This window comes from Poecilia latipinna, unplaced genomic scaffold (genome assembly GCF_001443285.1).
Source record: "Poecilia latipinna isolate Pla-1442-1.1 unplaced genomic scaffold, P_latipinna-1.0 Scaffold1336, whole genome shotgun sequence".
Taxonomy (NCBI): domain Eukaryota; kingdom Metazoa; phylum Chordata; class Actinopteri; order Cyprinodontiformes; family Poeciliidae; genus Poecilia; species Poecilia latipinna.
Window position 1 is genome coordinate 6,771 of NW_015113952.1, and position 22,035 is coordinate 28,805.

At 36.7% G+C, this 22,035-nt stretch overlaps 1 protein-coding gene across 3 annotated transcripts in view; it reads left to right on the forward strand.

Moving 5' to 3' along the window:
* Nucleotides 1-9,088: 9,088 nt before the first annotated feature.
* pex5la (peroxisomal biogenesis factor 5-like a) overlaps nt 9,089-22,035 on the forward strand; it is a 77,300-nt gene continuing 64,353 nt past the window's right edge. For all 3 annotated transcript variants that reach the window (XM_015055812.1, XM_015055813.1, XM_015055814.1), the window contains exon 1: nt 9,089-9,609. In XM_015055812.1, coding sequence (XP_014911298.1) covers nt 9,589-9,609 — 21 coding nt within the window. In that variant the 5' untranslated portion in view covers nt 9,089-9,588. The remainder of the gene's footprint in view (nt 9,610-22,035) is intronic.

A 22,035-nucleotide genomic window follows, 5' to 3' on the forward strand; every position in this document is an offset into this window, starting at 1 on the left:
TTTTCCCTCATTGGTGAACAAGAGCCTGAGATACTTGAACTCCTCCACTTGGGGCAGGACATCCTCCCCGACCCAGAGAAGAGACTCTATACTTTTCTGGCTTATTTATTTATGCATTTATTTCTATAGCTATGAATTTTTATTTTATTTATTGAGATGATAAAAGAAAGAACCTTGAACACATTGATCAACAGGTTTTGCATGTCATTCAACACACTCTCTCTCTTGGTTTTTTCATCCAGGGTGTCAGACACACACAGAGACACACACACAAATAATACACATGCACAATAAAGAATAGGTGGTAATGTTAGCTAGTTGGTTAGATAACTAGTGTTAGCTAACTTTGAAGAAGGCTAATATGTTGATTTGTGACAATAACGCTGTCCCAATACTCATGATTGACACACAAACACATATGTGAGATAAAAAATAAAGATAATACTTATATGTAAGAGTTCTTGCTATGTAAAATAACATTATTCAGGGGTGACAGTTAGGTCTCAGTGTGTTTGGTTCACAAAAAAATGTTTTCCTGACAGTCACAGTTGGTAAGAAACAAAGATTCCCATTAAATTCCATAGGAAATGAATGTGGGTCAATTTGGACCCACTCACAGAAGAATGGGGTAGTAACATTTCTTAAAATGTATAAAAGGTAAATAAAAAATTTGAATTGCATGTTATCAGTAACATGTTTCTTGAGGAATACCTGGAATATGAAGTGATAAAAACTTTTCATTACAAAGATATTGCAAATAGATGACCTCACCGGGTCAAAAAGGACCCACTTACGCATCAGACGGTTAATTAAGTATTTTTTATTTATTTATTTTTCAAAAAGGAGAGAGTTTAATCTTTAATCATGAGGAAAAAAGGAATTGCTGGGCTGTCTTTTTAAAAAAAGATTCTTCCAGCACAGAGCATGTCCAAAGCATGCAGCACTGCAACTTTCATAGGACAGTCAACTTGAAATGTTCCCAATAAATAGATGTTTAATTTCAACAGTAATGTCAAAGGTTTTTGCACAAATGCTTGTACATCAGTACTTTCAGTAGCTGAACCAGACCTAAAGGTCAGAAGGATGATAAATTATTAAGATTATCTTAAAAAGTCCATATCATCTGTTTTTAATTATTCAGAAGTCTCTGCATAATCACTTCAGTGCCAACTAAGAAAATAATTTAAGTGCTGTTGGATCCAGTTGAAAGAAGAGAAACATCTATACCACCCAGAAATCTTTCATTACAATGTTATGACCTCTTGAAAATAAATATTTTTATTACTTTTGGACATTCTAATTCAGTAAACATTTGTATTACCTTTTTCAGAAACCACAAACAATAAATACAGGGAGATTCATTTTCATTTATTTTCCTGGTGAACGGGTTTTGCTGAAACCTCTCAACCATTCAGAGCCTTAATTGCAGTCAGTAACTACTTTGATTTTATCTTTTATGAGCAGATAAAATTTTCCTCAGAAGGCCAAAAAGAACTTTTGCTATTTTAAAACAACTGCAGTCTCAGAAATTTCATTATTCTTTGAAGAAAGATATTTTTATGGAGCTACTTAGGCCCTAAATAGCTGCATAAACAACATATACCAGCTGAGCAAGCATAACTCTGCCTCCCACCACCGGAGTGACATAATTGTTTTGTGTAATGAAAATTAGCTGTTAGTCATTAAAATGGTAATAAAACGGGACTATCTTCTTCCATGACTTATTCTCATCACTACATTGGAGGGAAACATAAACTCCTATTTGCAGCAAACTAGAATCCTATGATTCCTTCAGAATATTTTGCACAGATTCTGAAAATTTCTCCAAACAGTAACATCCAAACTTCTCAGACTTTTTGTCAAACTTTTCCTCCTTGAATGCTTGAATATTACTGGAAGCCTTAAAACCTTGTAAGGTTGCCAGTGAATCAAAACTGGATAGAAAATTGTCTCCTTCGGAGTCTTCTAAATTAAATATAGCTTTATTGTAAGAAGGAAAGGTTCCTCTTCTGTAACTCCAAAGTACACCAACGACAGCAGGAAGTAATCATAAAAATCCGTTACATCTCATGTATTACCTTCTCTTCCTTTCTTAAGCTGGACTCATCCTGCAAGAACCATGAATGTTTTAGCAGCTGAATCACTCCCAAAGACAGAATGAGGGTGATTAAAGGTCATAACTGGTGGACATAAATAGCATTTCTCAGTGAGATGTTCAGTGCAGTTGTACAATTCGTTATCCATCAACTCTTCATACCTAATGATCATAGCTGCAAGAGACACATTGGCTCCAAGAGCTGATTTGACACATCAAACCCTGACCTCCACTGGTTTCCACTCCTAATAGCATGTTGGAGCAAAAATATTGGAGCTCTGTTTCAGTGCAGCGTTGTTCTTACATTCTGCTTTACCTTTGTTAAAAAAAGCTAATCCTCTTTGTAGCCACCAGGGCTTCAGCTCTGTATGCAACAACTGGGAGATGGACAAGGTCACAAGGCCTGTCTGTTCTGGATTCTGCACAGAAACGTCATCTGATACGTTGCACCATCCAAATTAAGGCGATCACATACCAGTGCATTTTGTCTTAAGTCTTACCTTTATGTTTTCAAAAAGCACAGTGTTTCTGTTCTTTAACTGTGACGACAATTACCCACTTTTATTAGCTGATGAGTATTTATAGTGCAATACATGTAATACCTACCGCTGCACTAATTGACCTCGCCACAAACAGTGCAGTGCACAGATAAAAAGGAGGGGTCAACGTTGTTTGAAGGCACTCGCAGCCCCATGCAAAAGCAGAAATCTGTATTTGCATTCGAAACACAGTGACAATCAGTGAGTTGTAATATCAAAGCAACGCAAACCCCTTGATCCATTTTGTGGCGCTCATCACGAAAATCCTGCAACATAAATATAAATGAATGCTAATGAGCATCAGTGGCTTTGTTAATCTGTAGACATTTACTTGTTACAAAAAGTTTGTATGTAAAATAATTCCAATTTGCTACATGAGAAAGACATTTTCAAACACAAATACTGTTAGGTATTTATTTAATTAGACACCAGCTGCAGTCAGTTCACTTCTGGCATGGATAAAGAAACAGAATGCTTAAACTCTGCCTGTTCCTGGCCGTCCTTTAATTAAAAAGGAAGGGTTCTTGGAGTCCGTAGATCAGATTACTGATGGGTGTTGAGATGAAGGAAAACACCTTATCTAAACCTGTGTGATTAATTAACGTTGCCCTTAGTATACATGAGAACGACTTTGTGTTTCTTCTTTTTATTAGACACTCCATATGCTGAGCAGCAATTAAGCTCTTCCCCAAGATAGCAGTGAAAGTCAAACTGTTGGCCAGTCTGCAATTTTTCATCCAGACCAAAACAGCACAGCAAAAATGATCAATCCAACAATATTTAGGCATCAACTGGCTTGTTTAGAGAAATCACGTTTAGATTAACTTCAGTGGTGATTCCTCATAAAGGGACCATGAATAACTTTGTTTTGTTGTTTTACCTCTAGATTACATAGAGTTTTGACATTCCTTAAATAACATTCAAGTTTGCGACATAATTTAATATTAAAGTAAATTTAATTATGATTAATAAATGTTTTTATCTCTTAAACATGGAGGTATTACTGACCAAGAAAAGCAGGCCAAGTGAAATCATATAAACAAGGATTACAGTACATTAGGTGGGGTTTGTTGCCATATTTTGTAATAAAAGTAATCTTATTATCTTATTATATGGTACATTTAACAAAACCAGCTGATGGATTCCTTAAGGCAAGGGACGGCAGAGACTGAAAGGAAAAACATGTTTGTTGGAGAGTAAGCTGGTACAAAGTGTCAACAACTTCAGATCATTTGACATAATTTGCATGCTCTATTAGTTTTTCTCATTCCCCTCTGCATCTCTTGGGTTCACTGCTAACGACTTGTCCTCCCAACAGCAGAGTTGAACCGTGGCGCCAAATAAAAATAAATCACATTTTCTGTGAAGTATCCACAGGGGCAGGCAAATGGATTGGAGAATATTGGGTTTTCTGCACAATGAACAGATAGATAGAGGGAAAACTAATGAATGGTACAGAAAAAAAACAAAAGTAAAAGTATACATTTTTGTTACAAGTTTCATTGGAAGTCATACAGGGCGATATGTTGATGGATTGTGTGGATCTATTTTGAGCAAAATTACTTAAATTTTGATGCATGGAGCAACACGGCTCATGTTAGAACATAGTTTTGTAATAATGTAACAAAAAATTTTAAATGACAATTACTTAATTTATCATTTCACTATTTAGAGATGCAAAGTGTATGTTTTAGAAAATAAATCCTACGTATTTAGCATTTTTGTGGACTTCATATTGATATTTTGTACTTTTATGACCATTGTTGTCTGGTTATGTTTGTCTTTAGTCTGTCAATCCATCTGTCCACCTTCTCTAATAACCCTGTTGGGGAAAACACACACTTTCAGATTGCAGCGTGACACTGACTGAAGGTCAGAAACATCTCAGGTAAACAAACCTGGTTGGTGACGTTGCTGCTCTTTGTTGCTTCTGCGTAAACAAAATGCAGCTGCCAGTTTGAAAAATACCAAAGGATTTAGGATTCCAATTTCTCTTTCAATTGAGGAACCAAATTGGTTTTGATTTTTACTTTGACCTATTGTCGCGTGAAAACAAACCTCAGATCCCTTCTGGGAAAATGACAGATACTTGCTCAGGACTGTACTGACAAGAAACATTGAGGCAAAACCTTCGTAACACTGCCGCAGCCTGCAATGTACAGGTTGTTGATGACGAGTACCAAAGTTAGGGTTAGGAGGAAGCAGGTTGCAAGGAGCAACATATTATGTTTGGATTTAAAGAAATCAAAGAACAGATAAGTAGACGAAACTGCAGGGAAAATGCAAGTAATGGTAGTGGTGAACCATCCCAGTTTCATCAGTAGCTTCAATGACCTTATGGAACCATAAATGTTGCTCTATATTCACATTCCCTGAGGAGCGTGTTCATCCATCAGTTCACTGACTTTACTGACAATGAAACCAAAGCACACAATAAAGTTTTTATACTAGAACCAATTCAGCAAAGAAGAACGGACCAGAGTTCTTCCACAGTGTGATAAAACTCACTGGTGGTCGTCTTTTCACCAAGCACAGCACGATTTGGTTTAAAAGTTTGAGTTTCTTTTCCTTTCCTGCCTCAAAGTAAGGCCAGTTCTGAGGGCTACTGCTCAGACTCCTTCAACTGCGAGATAAGTGGCTGCCCTCTTTTGACAGCTTGCTTAATGAGAGCCTGACACCCAGAGGAGTGACTGATGTTTCCAATCAGACATGAGGTCAACTTGATCAGAACAGATGTGGAAGGAGAGAACTTCAGCCTCTCTCTTGGAGCAGATAGAAATCATATAACTTGGCAGATTCCTTCACAAAAGGTTTTTTAAAACTTTGACTAAACCTAGAGCTTAATCTCTTGAGCAACAAGATGGATGATGTCAGGATCCTCAGGTGTTTGGTTTTTTAAAATTGCTTTTTTTACGTTTTGGAGTTATTAATTATTGTTACTGTAGTTTCACCAATACAGCAATGTGCAGATCGGTAGGCAGTTTGGGGTTAAGTGCCTTGCCCAGGGGAACACAGACATGTGGCTGGAAGAAGCTGAAGTCAAACCTACAACCTTACAAGACAGCTACTCTATGGAGCCACAGTTGCCCCAGTTTGTGTGTGTAGTTTATCTAATTTGGATTTTCTATGTCTAAGTGAAACTTGGCTAACTGATAACATTCCAGCTAATATGATTGATGTACCTGGATATACATGTTTCAGAAAGAATAGAGTTGTGGGGCGAGGAGGGGGAGTATTAATTTACATAAAAGACGTATTTAACGTCAATGAAATAGTCATATTTGAGCATATATCAATAGAATCTGTATGTTTAAATGTTTGTCTTTCGCCTCATATGAATTTTAATATTGTGGTGGTGTACAATCCACCATCAAGTTGCAGCAGAACTTTTTATCTTAACTTCAAGGAATTGTTAACAGGATTTAGAAACAACAGTGAAGTAATATTGGGGATTTTAATATAAACTGGATGGACAATAAAATGAAAAAAACACTTGGAGAACTGACAGCAAAATTTGATTTTCACCAGTTAATCAATAGTCCCTCTCGTATCACTAAAAACAGTCAAACTTTAATGGATTAATTTTTTTTCAAATAAACCTGGTCGAATCATAAAATCCTATAACTTGGTGTGCGGCTTATCTGATCACAATATTACTCTTATTGCAAGAAAATTATCTCAAAATTGTTTTGTCAGTCGCTATAATACACAGAAACAGACTGTAATACAAATTTCAAGACAGGATGTGTACCCAAATTTGAGGCCAAATTAGCTAAGGTTAATTGGGATGACGTTTCCAGCCAGAATCAGATAATGATTGCTGCAATACATGTATTCTTAATGTTTGTAATACTATGAATAAGTTTCTTAAAACCCATACGAAGGGACGAAGAAAAATACAGCTACCTTGGGTATCGGATGACATTGGGCTGTTAATGAAAAAGGGAGACTATGCTCTAAAATCCTTTCCTAAAAATAAAAGGACCACAGATTGGCTGCTTTTTAAAAGTTTGAGGAACAGAGTAGTTAAAGAAATTTACAAGTTTAAAGCTAAATATTACACAAATGTCTTATCAGAAACTGGAGGGAATGGTAAGACGATCTGGAAACAACTAAACAGTTTACTGAATCCCAATGCACACACTAAACATAAATATGAACTTGCAATAGCAGGAAAAAACATAACTGATCCTGCTAAGCTAGCAACAATGTTTAATGATTTTTTCCTCTCTTCAGTTAAAGACTTGGCATCAAAGTTTCTGCCAGCTCCAATGGAAACACACGGTACAAAACCGACCGAAAAGTGTTATGATTTATTTGAGTTAAGGAAATTCATTACTGTGATGTTCAAAAAGCCATTAACAGCCTAAGTAATTCTCACGCAAAGGATATGTATAATTTAGATGCTATGTTTTTTAAAAAAAATACAGTAACATTTTAGTAGAACCTTTAACTCATATAGTTAACATTTCCATCAGAACAGGGCAATTTCCCGATGCATGGAAAAAAGTTTTGGTGAAGCCGATTTTTAAATCAGGAAGTCGACATGAAATCAGCAACTACAGGCCAATAAATGCTATTGACTGCAGGGCAATAGCAGATCTACCAGAGCAGCTTTGGATGGAAATTGTAAGGTCCCCTTTCGAAGAACCACTTTTGCTCCAAGTGCTCTGTCTGTGAGAGGATCTGCAGTTTGGAACTCACTTCCTGTTCATTTAAAGTCTGTAACCATCTGTAGTATGTAGCATGTTCAAAAATCAAACAAAACTCTGGTCATGTCAAAAACAGAACTGCACCCATTTTTGATGTTTTACATTTTTCTGTTTGTGTACATTATGTTGTGTTATTTTAAGTGATTATTACTTCAATTGTTAGAGTTATTTTTTTAAAAAAAAGCCCAACTAGGGACAAGTGCTACAAATTAGCTGTTGCTGTTTGTCTATGTCAATGTGTGTCTGTCCCTATCAAATAAACTTTATAATAATCCACTTAGATCAGTGATTGTTTTTCTGCACCTGGTTTCCTTTGTGTCTCATTCACAGCTGTTCCAAATCCCCCTGATTAATTCACCTGCATTCATGTGTTCATATTGTGACGCTTCACCTTAAATTGGGTTCCTAAGGTTTGTTTTGGTTGTCTCTTGACTGACGTTCCAACATGTAGAACTACTGAGATTAATGGTGAAAAAAGTCAAAGTGGCATAAAATTATATACAAGTTAATAAAAAAAAAACTGATCACAAAACTCTTTTATTAGTTTTCCTCTAAACTTATCAAGTGCTTAATTAACCGTAATCATCATGAGTTCATTGTCTGACTTGGTAATTTGCTTCTCAACACTGATGCTGAGAAAACACTGGGTACTTTTCACTCTTGTCACATAACATGATCTCTGGTTAGTGGCGTTTTTAATTATTTACTTCTAGATGCTTTCTAGTACCCACAAGCTGTGTGAGAAGTAGCCTTATGCATCTTTAACTCAGACACTTTGCTTAGTAGAAGAACTCTGAAATATATAATATATGTTCATATAAGTTCAATCCATGTTACCAGAAAGATTTGAAGGATTTTATGTACATTGGAAACTCTCCATCCCCTTTCCTAAAAAATGCAGACAAAGTTTGAGTAGTAAGCATAGTTTTAGTTAGGATATTACACAAGTAACTATAATAGTCAAACTATTAAATATTTAACGAGATACACTCCTTTGTATTTGCTCTAGTGCTCTCTCCCTGCTCCTTAATCTGACGTTTGTTCTTAATTCATAAGTAAATTTTGACATTTTATTGTTTTTCTTAATTAATGATTTGAATATTTGCACCATGACACAAAGCTTACATAATTTTTTAATATACTCCAATGGCCTCCACTGTTATCAGATGTAAAACAGGAGATTCACTTCAGTGTTTGAATACAAACAAGACAAGCATCTCTCAAAAGACAATAAAATAATGCAAAAGGAGTATCAGCTTGGAAAAAATTAAACTGTTTTCATTTACATATGAAGAGATAGTCACAAGCTATAAGCCCTACTTGGAGTATAAACCCATTTGGAAAACCTGAAACACTTGAGTTAAAACAGCACATCTGCCTTTGTTGTATAAATAAATACTGCAGGCTAACTTCTGTCCTGCTTCTTGCTCGTAATGAGCTTCCTGGAAATTAGGTATCTTTTGTGATTTTGGTTATGTAATTATTTCTCCCACTAATTAGCAAAAACGGGGCTGATTTGTGCATTAAAAGGCGTGGAAAAATGCACAATGTTTCAATAGGCTTCGTCCACACATAACGTTTTGTCGTTTAAATTATACACATGCATGTTTCGGGAGTTGTATAAGTTTCTTCTTTGAATATTGTGCTCTGAAGGCAGATGGAGGTGTGCTTGCGTGCCTCCTTGTGGAGTGAGTGCGTCAGCACTGGAGGAGGCTCCGGAGGGACGGGTTGGCAAACAGGAAAGAGGAGCACGCTAGAAGAGGAGCATTAGCCGGGAGACGCGTCAAAACATTTAGCCGAGAGAGGAGGGGAGGGGGAGACACGCTGGAGAGCGCTCACAATGAAGACCTGAATTGTCTTTAATGTTTTCCTTTTTTCTTTTTTTTTTCCTTAAAGCCTATATCTTGTTTATTAAAGAGAGGCACAAAACTACTAGGACGCAGTGAGGATTCTGCACCTTTTCTTTAAAGTTCGGTCCGGCGTCGCGCTCCTGTGGGGCGCTTCTCTGTCAAATCCTGGATAAGCGCGGGGCGGAAAAAAAAAAAAGTGTCAGTTTCAGCACCTGAGAGGAGGAAAGCTCCACTCTGTCTGCTCCTTCTAGGAAACCCTGCCCCAAAAACTATTCTGCCGCTTCTAATGTGAACTGCCCCGGTCCGACAAGCTTTCCCCTGCCCGCTTCAAGTGAAGGAAGAAGCGCAGAGATCCGCTAAGGGAAGGATCGGCGACCGACTTTGTGCTCAATATGTACCAGGGGCATTTACAGGTAAGGAGCCAGACTCTGCATGTTGTCCAGCATGACGGAGCAAACGGGCTCACTTCTTCCTGCAGCTCAGTTCACATCTAAGGCGTTTTGTTTATGTCATGGAGGAAAGTTAGACTTGTGCTTTTTGTTCTTGTTCAGATAGAGCTAAGATTTTAACTATTAATCCCCCATCAAATCAAGTTGGTCGTGTATTACGGATTGATAGTTCACAGTGCATGTCTAAAACACGTGCAGTAGCACGAAAAAGGTAAATAACACCGTGGCATGTTTCGGATTACTTTACAGAGATATCAATTTAGCAAGATCCGTAAGAACACAGATTTTGACGTCATCTGGTGTCACGTCAAAATTGTAAACAGCAAAATGTGTTATGTGTCCAGAGTCCCCAAGATCTAAAACCGATTTGCAAGAATGGTGACAAAAGCAGCTATTAATAAACTGCATTGTCATGCCTCAGCTTCTTAAGTTGAAGTCAGTAAAGCTTTTAAATGATCAGCTGTTTATATGCTGATCATAATTATAATACAATACAACACTCCAGTGTTTATTCCTGAAAGCCTCCTTCAACTCCAGAAGCCTGATAGTTCATGTACAGACTCCGGCTCCTAGACAGCTGATTATGTAATACATGTTTGCTACTGAGACACACCTAAGCGTTATAGTTCATCACACTGATGTAAAGGGGATTAATTAGAAATGCTTTTAAATGTGACCAGATACGGCATATTTCTTCATCTAAATTATATGTTTTCCATGCTTCATTCATGCTTTGAGTTTCACACACTCTGTGTTTCCCATAACATGGATGCAAGTCATAACGGCTCCGTTACAATATTAACATGTCAGAATCCAGTTCAGCCTTTGTGTGAAACAAATTCAGCAAAAACAAATGCTAATAATAAAAAAGTGAATTCTCTATTTGTAATTAGAATGAAAACATTCGTCCTGGTGTCACTTTTGACTGTGAGTCAAATGCAGAACTGTGGGCATGCATAAAATATCAAAGCTAGGTGAAGCTTTGAGTTTCCCCATCAAATCTCTGCTGAATATGATCTGGAAGGAGTGAGATTGTACATTTTAAGATAGCTGAGTCTCCTGGCATTGATGAAGTAATTTTTTGTTAGATTAATAATCATAAATAATATACATACTATTTTCTGCAGATCAGAGTGCATGCATTTAAAAATGAAGGGTTGTCCTCCAATTACAAAAAGGTTAGTTGTAATATCTACTTTGCATGTGCATTATGCATGGAAAAAATAAAACATTAAATGATTGTTGAACACAAAAAAGTATTAATCTGAACTTGTTTCCCTTGTTGATGTGACCTCTGAATGAAAGCTTGTGGCATAAATAATTGAGAAATATACCTCTCTATTGCTTGGAATTTTAAATGATGTTCCTACATAGACTACCGGTGCATGACTCAGTTTTTCATAGCCTGAGCTATCAGATTTCCTTCCCTGAAGTTCCTATGCTTTGGAAGTGCATCTTTGTTGCATAGTTACCAGTTAACAAGATTTGGCTGTTTGGTCATGGCAGCTCTTGATGCTTTAAGATAAGGGCGTCCGGTTTCAATCTGATTCGTTTTGTACTGCTTACTCCCTCAGTTTTACCACATTTGCCTCTTATGCAGTTCTGAATGATCTGCATGCAACTATCAAGTATTGGATGGATCAATTTATCTTGGCGTGAGCTCAGTCTCATGAATGAGGCCAAACCTCCATCAAGGTTTGCTTGTGTGGATCAATTCCACGTGTAATAACGTCATAGTTTGGCATGATCGGTGTTGCCTGGCAGAAACACAATGCTGGGCTCTTCGCCCCTATTTTTTTAAGCCATTTTATTTCCTCCAAATGCATCCACATGCCCCTTTTGTTACTGTTTTGTTGTCATGCATGTAGTCGTTGTCCGCCTTCTCTAAGGGAGAAAATTACTTACTGTATCCGGTGTTGGAAAAGATTCGTACACTTAAAGATAAGCAGCCCAAAGGTGTGGATGTCATTCTGCCTCGTTTCTCTTTGTGTGAGGATGGAACTGGATATTCTGTGAGGCGAGCTGACTCAGCACAGCTGTTCTTCTGTCAAACAAAACAGACATATCATTGTTAGTTTGGTTGCGTGGTTTGTTTTGATGCTATTCATCAAAAAAAAAGAAAAAAAAAAAAGAAAAAACCATAAGACTTCATTTATTCTTCCTATAATGTGTGGAACTGCCACAGCAGCTTTTCTGTCTTGGCATTCATGTTTACTGTAGATCCAATTAAGGTTGCACTGGTAGTGTTTATGTAATAGACACCCTGCCTTAATAGGAGTGATACTCTGGTGCCTTCGGATATTTGGACTGTTAAGCACAACATCATTACATAATTTGATTATCATATTCAAACTGCTGCAGGGAAGATCTTGGATGGATACAAATGCCGATAAGAAGTAGATCAAGTCTCTTAAGGTCCCAGTCATTTGCATTACTATTTTATTACGCTGCTGATTTATTTTTGCAGTTTGATCTGCCAGGTCAAACATTGTTTATAGATTTCCCTCTAGTCATTTATAGTTGAACAGAATTATTTTTTTTTTTTACTGTATTTTTTTGTATAGCTGTGTGTTTCTGTGCTAGAGAGATTTGAGGCAATCTGGTCCATTAATGGTTTTCTGCATTTTTAGTTCTGTTCTGTTCTGTTATATTAGAAAGCATTTAATGTGACTAATCAGATGTGGAAAAATGTTGCAGTTCTAAATGTAAAAAGTATAAATAAAAAGCACCGAGTGAGCAGGATCTCACAACGGTTTATGAAAATATGTTTCTGACCATATTGCTGCGTGGTGCCATAAATTATTGTGGATCGAGTCATAGCTTGCTACCAACCTTGTATTTATGCGTACAGGAAGTTTGTCACAGACGTGGTGTTATGATGTGGTAGTTCTGGAAGTCTCTTTGATTTAGAGGCAGCTTAAAAGCCCCGACTAATTCTGGAGTCTTTATGATGAGTTATGTAACTTAGATTCATGTTTGGAAAGAAAGCTCAACTGACAGAACACATTTGCTTGTTGGTGATAAGTTTCGTTTTTAAAACCTACAGTTCATATTTCATAATTTTGTTACTTAGTTGTGGTGGAGCAGTTACATTTAGATGAATAAATACTGAGCAATTTCAAATACAGAAACACACCAGCACAGTCTTAATAGAACTCTTTGTTTGCCCAGTTTTCCACCAAAAGATAAACATTAAATATCTAATCCATCGAATTAAAGTCTGTAATCTGCGAAAACGTAAAGATTTAAAGGGCTAGTGTTGCATTGATTTTAAAAACACAGCCTGTGCACAAAACACTGGCTTTAGCTGAGGAGTGAAAACTGAACTGTAACTGCAGAAAACCATGACCTTTACAGCATATCTTAAATTGAGCTTGATAGAGCGGCAATGGTAACAGAGTCACTGTAGTGAGGAGGAGTTGAAAGGTTAATTGAAATAAAGCCATGCAGAGTGAAGCCAATCCTATGGGAGTCAGATTAAAAACCTACACGCAGCTGGGAGCAAATGAGCCACAATTCATCTCTGAGGTTCTTTGAATGTTCTCTCAGCTTTGTGCAGTAATACCTTAAAATAAACAACTCCAAACTTCACAGTACTGCTATTTACACGATGAGCTTAAACAGAGCACAGTCGTCCCTGGTGTGCCATAAACTGCGCTCGATTATCTGGTAAACAAAATATGTAAGTAGAGGAACTTTCAGGACCAACTTTTGTGTTTGCAGTATTTTAATATCTGTGTCCATTGCCACACACTGACTCACTCGGTGTGCACGCATACATTTTTCTTTATGGGGGACTTGTTATTGATTACATATGCCTTTCCTTTCAAATTAAGCTTTACTATATCACCTTCTTCTTTGCTTTAATTGTAGCAATAAAATCTGAGTCTTAATGATCTGAGGTGCTCCTACATTGTTGTTTGTGTGTACAGGAGTTGTTTGAAGGCATGGAGGGAGCGTTTATACAGCAGAAACAATCAGCCACAGCTTAATGAAGTCACTTCTGTCTTTCAATTACATGAGAACGTTTTACCACCTGATTATTTAAACCAAATCAGGGTTTTACCAAAAAGAAACACCATTCTTGTAGTAATTTTAAGGTGTATGACATGAAAAATATAGAGTTATTGGTAACTTGCTTTGCTTGTAAATTATAGCAGCATAAATGAGAGTTTGGAAACATTAAAATGCAGTTTGTGTGAGCAGACAGACAAGGGCAGAATTAAACACACGGAAAACAGAGGTATTATATGCATACATATAATAGCCACAAACTTCTTCAACATGGATCAAAAGTTAGTGCAAACTTGACGGCTATGAAAAGTTTATGAAAGATTGTTGTCATTAATTCACCACACAGCTACAAATTATTTGAGACTGTAGCTCCAGTCACAATTATGCTGTTTCTCCAACCTGAGGTTGTTTAGATGGGTAAGATACTAACACTATTCTACAATCCCTTTTTAATTAATAATAAGCAAATCCGACATGGTGTCTGTGTATGTGGGCAATATGTTGCATAAAATGTAGTGTGATAGACTCTTTGCCGTGTAAAACTAATCTCTCATTTAGATCTCGCTTTCACACTATCATCCAAAGTAGTGATGGGATTTAAAGGATAGGATCAGACCTCCTCCTGAGCAGGATGCTCCATCTCTGATGTCCTCACAAACAGATCAGGGGATCCTGCAGGGTTAGATGGTTTGCTTCTTCAGAAAAGTGAGGCGAGAGGTTTTCCAAAGTATTTATTTGCTAAACGTTTGTGGTTTGAGCATGTTGGGTTTGAGCAATCAAACAGCCTCGGCTGTGCGAATCAAAATTGGAATTGCTCTTCTTGAACCTTATCAGAACAGCAAAAAGGGAATTGATTTTCACCTTTCCTATGTGACATGGTTACATACCAACTATACTGTAAATATAGGTTTGGAGTTTCAAAATAGTGCGATAGATATTTATGCAGTTGATCTACTCATACACCAGTTAGCAGCGACAGCATGATTGTAGCTTTTTGTTGCCAGCATATCTCTCTGTGCATCCTGCTGCCATGTACTTGAGTTCAGATGAAGCGCTCTTCTTCAGTGCTACATTATCGATTCTAATACAACTTGGAAACTGATTATAAAGCACTAGTGTTCAGAAAACACTATGATTGCTCAACTGAATGTCGAGGAATTAACTGAGACACAAAAACTGTCTGCAAAGCGTTGCAGATTTTATAAAGACAAAGCCTGTGTTTTAAAAATTATCTAATTAATGTGCAGGACAACAATTCACTGCTTAGCACGTCACCATCTATGCTGGAAATTTTCCTCTGGGTACGTTTCTGCTCCACACCCGTTACCACCGCTGCCCTACGAGCCCCCATGCGGAGCGTTCCCCTGAGCTACTGTATGAGAGTCACATTTTCTTCCTCTTACAAAAGTAGGACAAGCTCCAGCATCTTTGTCACCGGGAGCAGAGGGCCGTGCCGAAGAAGGAGCTGTTCATCCATCTCTCCTGCCCAGCCCATTCATAACAGCCATTCTCCAACCGGGAATGAATTTGCTCCAGAAACGGGGCGGCTGAGGGTGTGAGAGTAGAAAGCATGGAGTCGCTTCTCAAGGGAGACATAAGCTCTCATGGATCAGAGGTGGTCATAAACAAATATGCCCTTCACTGGTGCCAGATGTAAGCAAAACAGTTCTCCTCTGAGGGGCTGAGGGATGATTTATTGTAATCTCAGTAATTATCTACCGTCAACTTTTAATGTAGATTTAACCTCTTGGATGTCTTCTTTGTCAATATTCATGGTGTAACAGAAATCGCTTTATTTTTTTAATTTGGTATATTTTTTAAAATATTCCAAAACTGTCAAAATACACTTTTGTTATTATATCATTTAGCTTTTCGATGTGTGTGCAAAAGCAACTAGTCAGTGTCAGGAAAAAATAAAAGATACTCACAACTTTTCTATTTCTGTTATTTATCAACTGAGCTGAATCTCTGTTTTTGTTCCTGTGTAATTTGCTCATAACGAATTTTAGGACAGGGCATGAAATTAATTTGTATTTTCACATTGCCAAAACATTGAATTATTTGTTCCCTTGTCAAACAAATGTACAATGAGCAACAGCAATGATAACTGCTCAGTCATTTTAACTAATTTACATTTCTAACTAGATAAGCCAGAAAAAAACTCCCTTTTGTCCATAAACCTTCTCATACTTACCTGTTGACAGTCAAAGCTGAGGTTTGGGGTTGTTGAAAAGTAATTTAAATTACTTAATTACCAGCTCCAGGTTGCTCATCAGAGATGGGGAATGTTCTTCTGATTTTTTTGTTTTTTTTTTGTTCTGTTTTTACACTAAGATTGCTTGCAAAGAAACAATATTTAAATGGTCATACCTTTTTTTTATTGTTATTTTCAGGTTTGACATAATTAGAAAACTTAGAATACACACTTTCCTTGTTTTGTTGTGGCCAGTCACAAATATAAAAACAATACAATTTGACTTTGTATGCTTACATGCATACAAAGTCTTATTTTTAAATTATTAGTACATTTAAATGTGGAACTTGTTCATTTTAATTTACAAATTAAAAATTTTGAAAACAGTGGAGTAGAGGTAAAATTTGTCTCCTTTTTTGATAAAATTCCCTATAAAAACCAAACATAAACTACATCAGGATACTGTAGCTTTGGCCCCCTGCTGCTACAGCGCCCTAGACTGGTTATACTTCAGGCCTGCCCTGCTTTTTGTTTGTTTCTGAATGAAGAAAATGATAAATTTTCTTGACTTTGACCCCTACTGTTAACCTGCCTGTGATTCAAAAACATTTTGCTTTAAATGTCTTACAGGCTAAAGTAAAATCAAATCTGAAATAAGGGACAGCTTTACTTATCAAGCTGCAGGCCAGTATGGGTGTTAGTTGAACGGTTAAATGAATAGATAAAATGCAACTTTTAACCGTATCATACATTATTTTTAGCTTCTTTTTAAATGTGCATCGTAGCTCCTGTGGGATATTTAACTTCTTCATTTGCAAACTCCCAACAACTTTCTTATGAGAACATAAAGTGGTGAGTATCACTTTCAGCATAAACAGTAGCTCCTCCACCCCAAGCCAGTGATTATGTCAGATAATTGCATAGGACAAAAACTATGGTTTGCATAATATTTCAGAAATTAACATGCACTCATTAACAGCCCTCTAAAGATCAGCAGTAGTCACAGTTTGAGGTCTTTACTAGAGCATAAACCAAACACCACCCTGCTTCTGAGAAAATATATTAAAACATAAATGAATGGCGGCTTATTTACTTCAGACTAATTTATAAAAACTGCTACATGGTCACTTATTTGTGTGAGGCTGTAGTGGAAACAAGAACCTTTGATGTTATTTTTACACACTTAATTAAAGGAGGGTTTAATAATGAAAAGATTTACATCACCATGCTCATAAGTCGTCTGTTAGGTGAAGCTGGAAAGCAAAGGAGGTCATAAAGATGAAATTGTAACACTTTTCCTTCACTTGTTCAAGTCTAAATCAAGCAGCTCAGAGGAAGAATAGTGAGGCTTTTCTATAAATACATTTCCTACAGTTGCAGCTAATGAATTCCCAAGCAGAGGTTAAAAGCTGGGCTTTCAGAGGAGAGCTTAAACGAGAGATGTATCTTTGTTCAAAGGTACACCAGCTTAAAGGTTTGATGGCAGGAAAGCTTTTAAGCCATACAGAGGAGAAGGAGCAGTTCCTCAGGCCTCAATCTGACTCTGAATATGTGCTACACCTCATGCTTATTGAGGTTTAAGTACAGCGTATGAGTCAGAGTTTTCCTAACCTGCATGTAGCTGTAGGTATGCATTCACATGTCTGGAGCTTCAGTGTGCCAGAGCGGAGGTCAAAAGGCCCAATGGCTTTCTTCTTGCCAGCAAAGCAAATAATTATATGTGCATAAGTCACTGGATGAAAAGGAAAAAAATATTATCTTTCTCCACAATTTTATTTTATTTATTTATTTTTTTTGCAACTTAATTTATATCAAGTGCGTTGTCGCTTTTTGACAGCATTTCTCACAAAGGTTGGTTCAGTTTTAGGCTGCAGAGAGGAACAAGTGGACAAGCACTAATAATCACGCAACTATAAGGCACTTTGGAGAGCTTAGGGGCTCAACATCTGGGGTTAAAGAAATCAGGAGCATCCTGCAATACTACATAACCAAACAGTGACTGTCAGGAATCTGTTTTGAAATTGGTATCTACATCAGACGGTGGGGGGACAAACAAGACTGTCTCAGGCAGAGAATAGATTTTGTCCGCTGACACAACTTCTGATTAGTCCGCTGCGCGAGTAAAGAATTAAATACCTGGTGTACTACAGCAAAGAGAAGAAAATACACGGTCGCAATCTGTTCCTCTGCCCTATCTTAGTGCTCCATCACTTTGCTATAAAGAAACGTCATAAAGCCACTGTCACCTGAAGAACACGCCTCACTTCGCTCTCCAATCCAATTTCAGCTGCAGCTGGACCTCTCATCTCTCTGTCCTCTGTTCTTATAACGCTAACAAACTTAGCAGTTTCTGTCAGAGACCCGTTGTGTGTCTTTGGTAGTGGAAGTTGTAACTAGAATCGCTCCGTCAGGTGATGTTTGGAGGATGGTGCAAGGTAATGACTTCATTGTTGGGTAGCTTGCTTAAGATTGACATTATTAACAGCGTCTCTTCCACCTACAGGTGGTCTGCTGCTGAGTTTTTCTGCAGGTTAGCCAAAGAAACTGAGATGTTCGGGTTTATTAACTTGGACACAGCAGCAGTTTGAATTAGTTCTTGATGTACTGTAGCACAGGAAGCAAACAAGTAGTAAAAACATACATTTTCTGTATGATTTTGATATTTAATTGAATTACTTCACAAAGTAATAGATTGAGACCTTTAAAACAGGTTGAAAAAATATTTTATAAATATTCCTAGATCCTGTTCTAATGAGGAAAATTGAAGAATTTAAAGTACGGAGCAGACAGATGTGAGAAGAAGGAAAAATAAGACTAAAATAGATTGAATCAAACAGAATCATGTCTTCAAATGGTAGATTTGTATAATTTGTTTTTACTAGAATACTGTGTGTGTGGGCACGTCTGATATTATCTTGTCATAAGACCAGGCAGAGCTGTAGCTGGCCTGTCTAAATGCACTGCTTTGCTTCTTAGTGAAGAGAAAAACTTTAAAAGACTGTACCTGTTTAAAAATTAAAATGTTTTGACTTGATATATTATGTATTTCTTTTTATTTGCTGTATCATTTGTCAAAAATGTTTGTAGTTAATTGTGAACTACAAATGCTATTAAATTCATTACACCGTCATGGTGTTGAATCTGAATGGTAGTAAAAAGTAGAAGTTACTCTTTCTCTGTTCCAGTTACTGAAGGCTGATAACCTGAAACAACACAATACATCCTTCAGACATTCAACAACTTTAATCCAAGGCCGCCTGCTCTGAGCAGGACTCTCATGACAGAAGCAATCATTTCATGGCTTTAGGCACAAGAGAAAACAAAAACAAAATAATGCAACTCTTTGAACAGAACGTCTTCCAACAACGGTTTGAGGCTTTCGTTTAGATCAGAAATTAGCTTGCAGGACTCAGAAATTTAGGATTAAAGTTTAGAGAAGTGGGAGGTAGAGAAAAGAGAAAGATAAAGTGAAGAAACATCGCTTTAGGCAAAGTCGCCCTGAGTCCTAGGGTTACATTTTTATTTTTATTTTTCAAAAAGAGCATAAAAGCGAAAGCTTGCTCTGTGATGATCTGATTTACTAAGTTCAGTGAGAGATTCACATCAACCTGGTGATATTATGTCTTCCTTATATTGATAATAATTGGCTAAACATCCATCTGGCATATTTCGTATAAGAAAATAGTTTTTTGTTAAAGAAACAATATATTGAGATATTTTGAGTGGAGCTGCAGATGCTGTTAGGCATCATCCACATGATTCCTTTCAGGCTTAAAAAAGCTCTTTTTGTTTCAGAAAGGCGTTTTAAAATTCCTTTGTTTGCTATAAAAGCCTATGGAAACTACAGTAATGATTTATCTTTGTTTCAGACTCTCAAGTGTTTTACATTTTCCCACTCTAAAATATAATGATATTTGGCCTCTAACTTTTAAAATTATGATGAACACACACTTTTAGAGCAGCTCCTTATGAAAAAGTGACAGGCGTCTCACACACACAGCAGCACCAACTTGTCTGAATTGATGACTGGATGGAAATAAACCACCAGTGGAGATAATGAAGCACACTCCACTTCTATTTACCCACCTCTATTTTGGTCTGTTGAAAACTTCTCTCCATTTTTTCTGTTTGCATGTGAATATTACTGGGTCAAACTTGCACATCAAAACCATAGAAATGCAGAACAAGCAACTGAGTAGGACTTAGTCTACAAAATTCATTTGAGAGTTTAGAGAAAATGTTTATCCTGTTTTCAGCTGATGGATAAGTAAGCTCTTGAGATAAGTGTTGTATGTCTGTGGTACTTAACGCAGACCAGCAGTCAGAGCTTTCTCAAGCGTTGCTGTGCTGGTTTTGTTTCCGATGGAAGAAGAGAGAAATTAATTTTAAAAAGTCACTGAAAGGTGTCCAAAATGCACACAGTAACATCTTTAACAACTTCCACAGAAAATATTTTAAGACTATTTTGTCCTTAGCATGGCTATCAAACTTATTGTTTATCCCTACTGCAGAGGATTGATACATTTTTCCTCTGTATGGCTTCATTTAAAATCACAGAAAGTTGTTAGTAGCCTTCTGTAACCTTTCTGCTTTCAGGTTTTTCCTCATCCGAACTCAGGAATACTTTCATGTCAATTAAAGCGTATCCCTCAGCTATTGTTTGCAGACAGGCTGCCAAATGAAAGGTCAGTGAAAGACTTAATGATAGAGAGAAAAATAAATCACAATAAAAAGATGATAAAGTACTGACAAAATACCAGATGTGATATACTGGCTGCTGTTTTTATTGTTCTCATGTTTTGTTTTAGTAGCTTTAAAGATTTTTTGCTGGAAGTGAACATTTATAGATATTTTTTTATATGAATCATTGCAAGAAAGTTTTAATAAACCAAAAACTTTTATTAAACAAAAACTTAGATTTTATCTTATATCATTACTTTGGCAAAAGACAGAAATGTTCTGTAATATTTTTAATGCAAAATTATGAAAAAAGTAAACATTTGCCTCAAAAAATACAACAGAAACAGTACAAATATGCATAATTTCAATTAAAGGGCACACACCAAATGTTCTAGCTGTTATCTTTTTTTTATTTACAAAACTTAAAGTGAAAACTTAAAATTGTTTTAGGGCTTGGCATATCGAATTTCTGCCCTATAGGAAACAGGCTTTCTATGTGTTTTTGCACTTTGTGACACAGAGAGGCGGAGATCGAGTGCACTGGCCTGATGCTTGTTGGCAGCAATTGGTTGCTCAACTGTGATGTAGAAGTGAAAGCAACAAGGTTAAATTGGTGATAGGTGAGGTGGAAGACAAGTTGTCTCCTGTACCTGTGGCAGTGGAGACTTGAGCTGCTGCTCACTGAGAATATTGAGTTTTATTTGCTGCTAGAAAAGCTCCCTGTTCTTTTTAATTACAGTCCATCCTGTTTTGTATAAAATAAGAATCATAAAACCATTTTGTTATAAATGAAAATGCCACCATTAATATTTACATAGACAATGATCCAGATGGGGTAATTAATCAAGTACTGTTAGTAAGTTAAAGAAGAGTTGATGGTTCTGCAGTCACAGGGTGTCATAAAGCGTCACAGCAGTGGATAAATCCCAGAACATCTCGCTACTCTCTTCTTAGACGATCATCGTTTATGTGACATTCTTCTCCAAATCTTAGCAATCTGCTCACTGTGACTCCGTTTGTTCATTTTAGGATTTTATTTTCAAAGAATTCAAATTCAGACATGGAAATAAGAACTATTACTGTATTCTATAGCTACGGAAACCATCGAAGCTGGAGGAAGGATTATCTCTTTTTGCTAACATGTTTTGAATCACCTGTTTTTTCCTCATGCGAAAACTTACACTAAAGTGATTCTGTTCCAGGACAATCTGATAAGAGCCTAAATAAGAAAAAAAAAGTAAATTAAGGGGGATTGTTAAAGGTGTTATCAATTTGGCACTGGTAATTTTGCTAAAGGCAATTATTCTTAAGATGGGAATTTTCTTACCCACTGAATACTCAGAAAACAGATTTTTCAAAAAGAAAATTCTGAAAATGGTGAGATTACACTAATGTAATAAAAACTAATGGCTTTAATAGAGGGGACTGTACAAGAGACCTATTTTTAAACAAGACCTAGTTTTGATAGTTCTAAACATTTTATATTAATTATCCAAATTTGC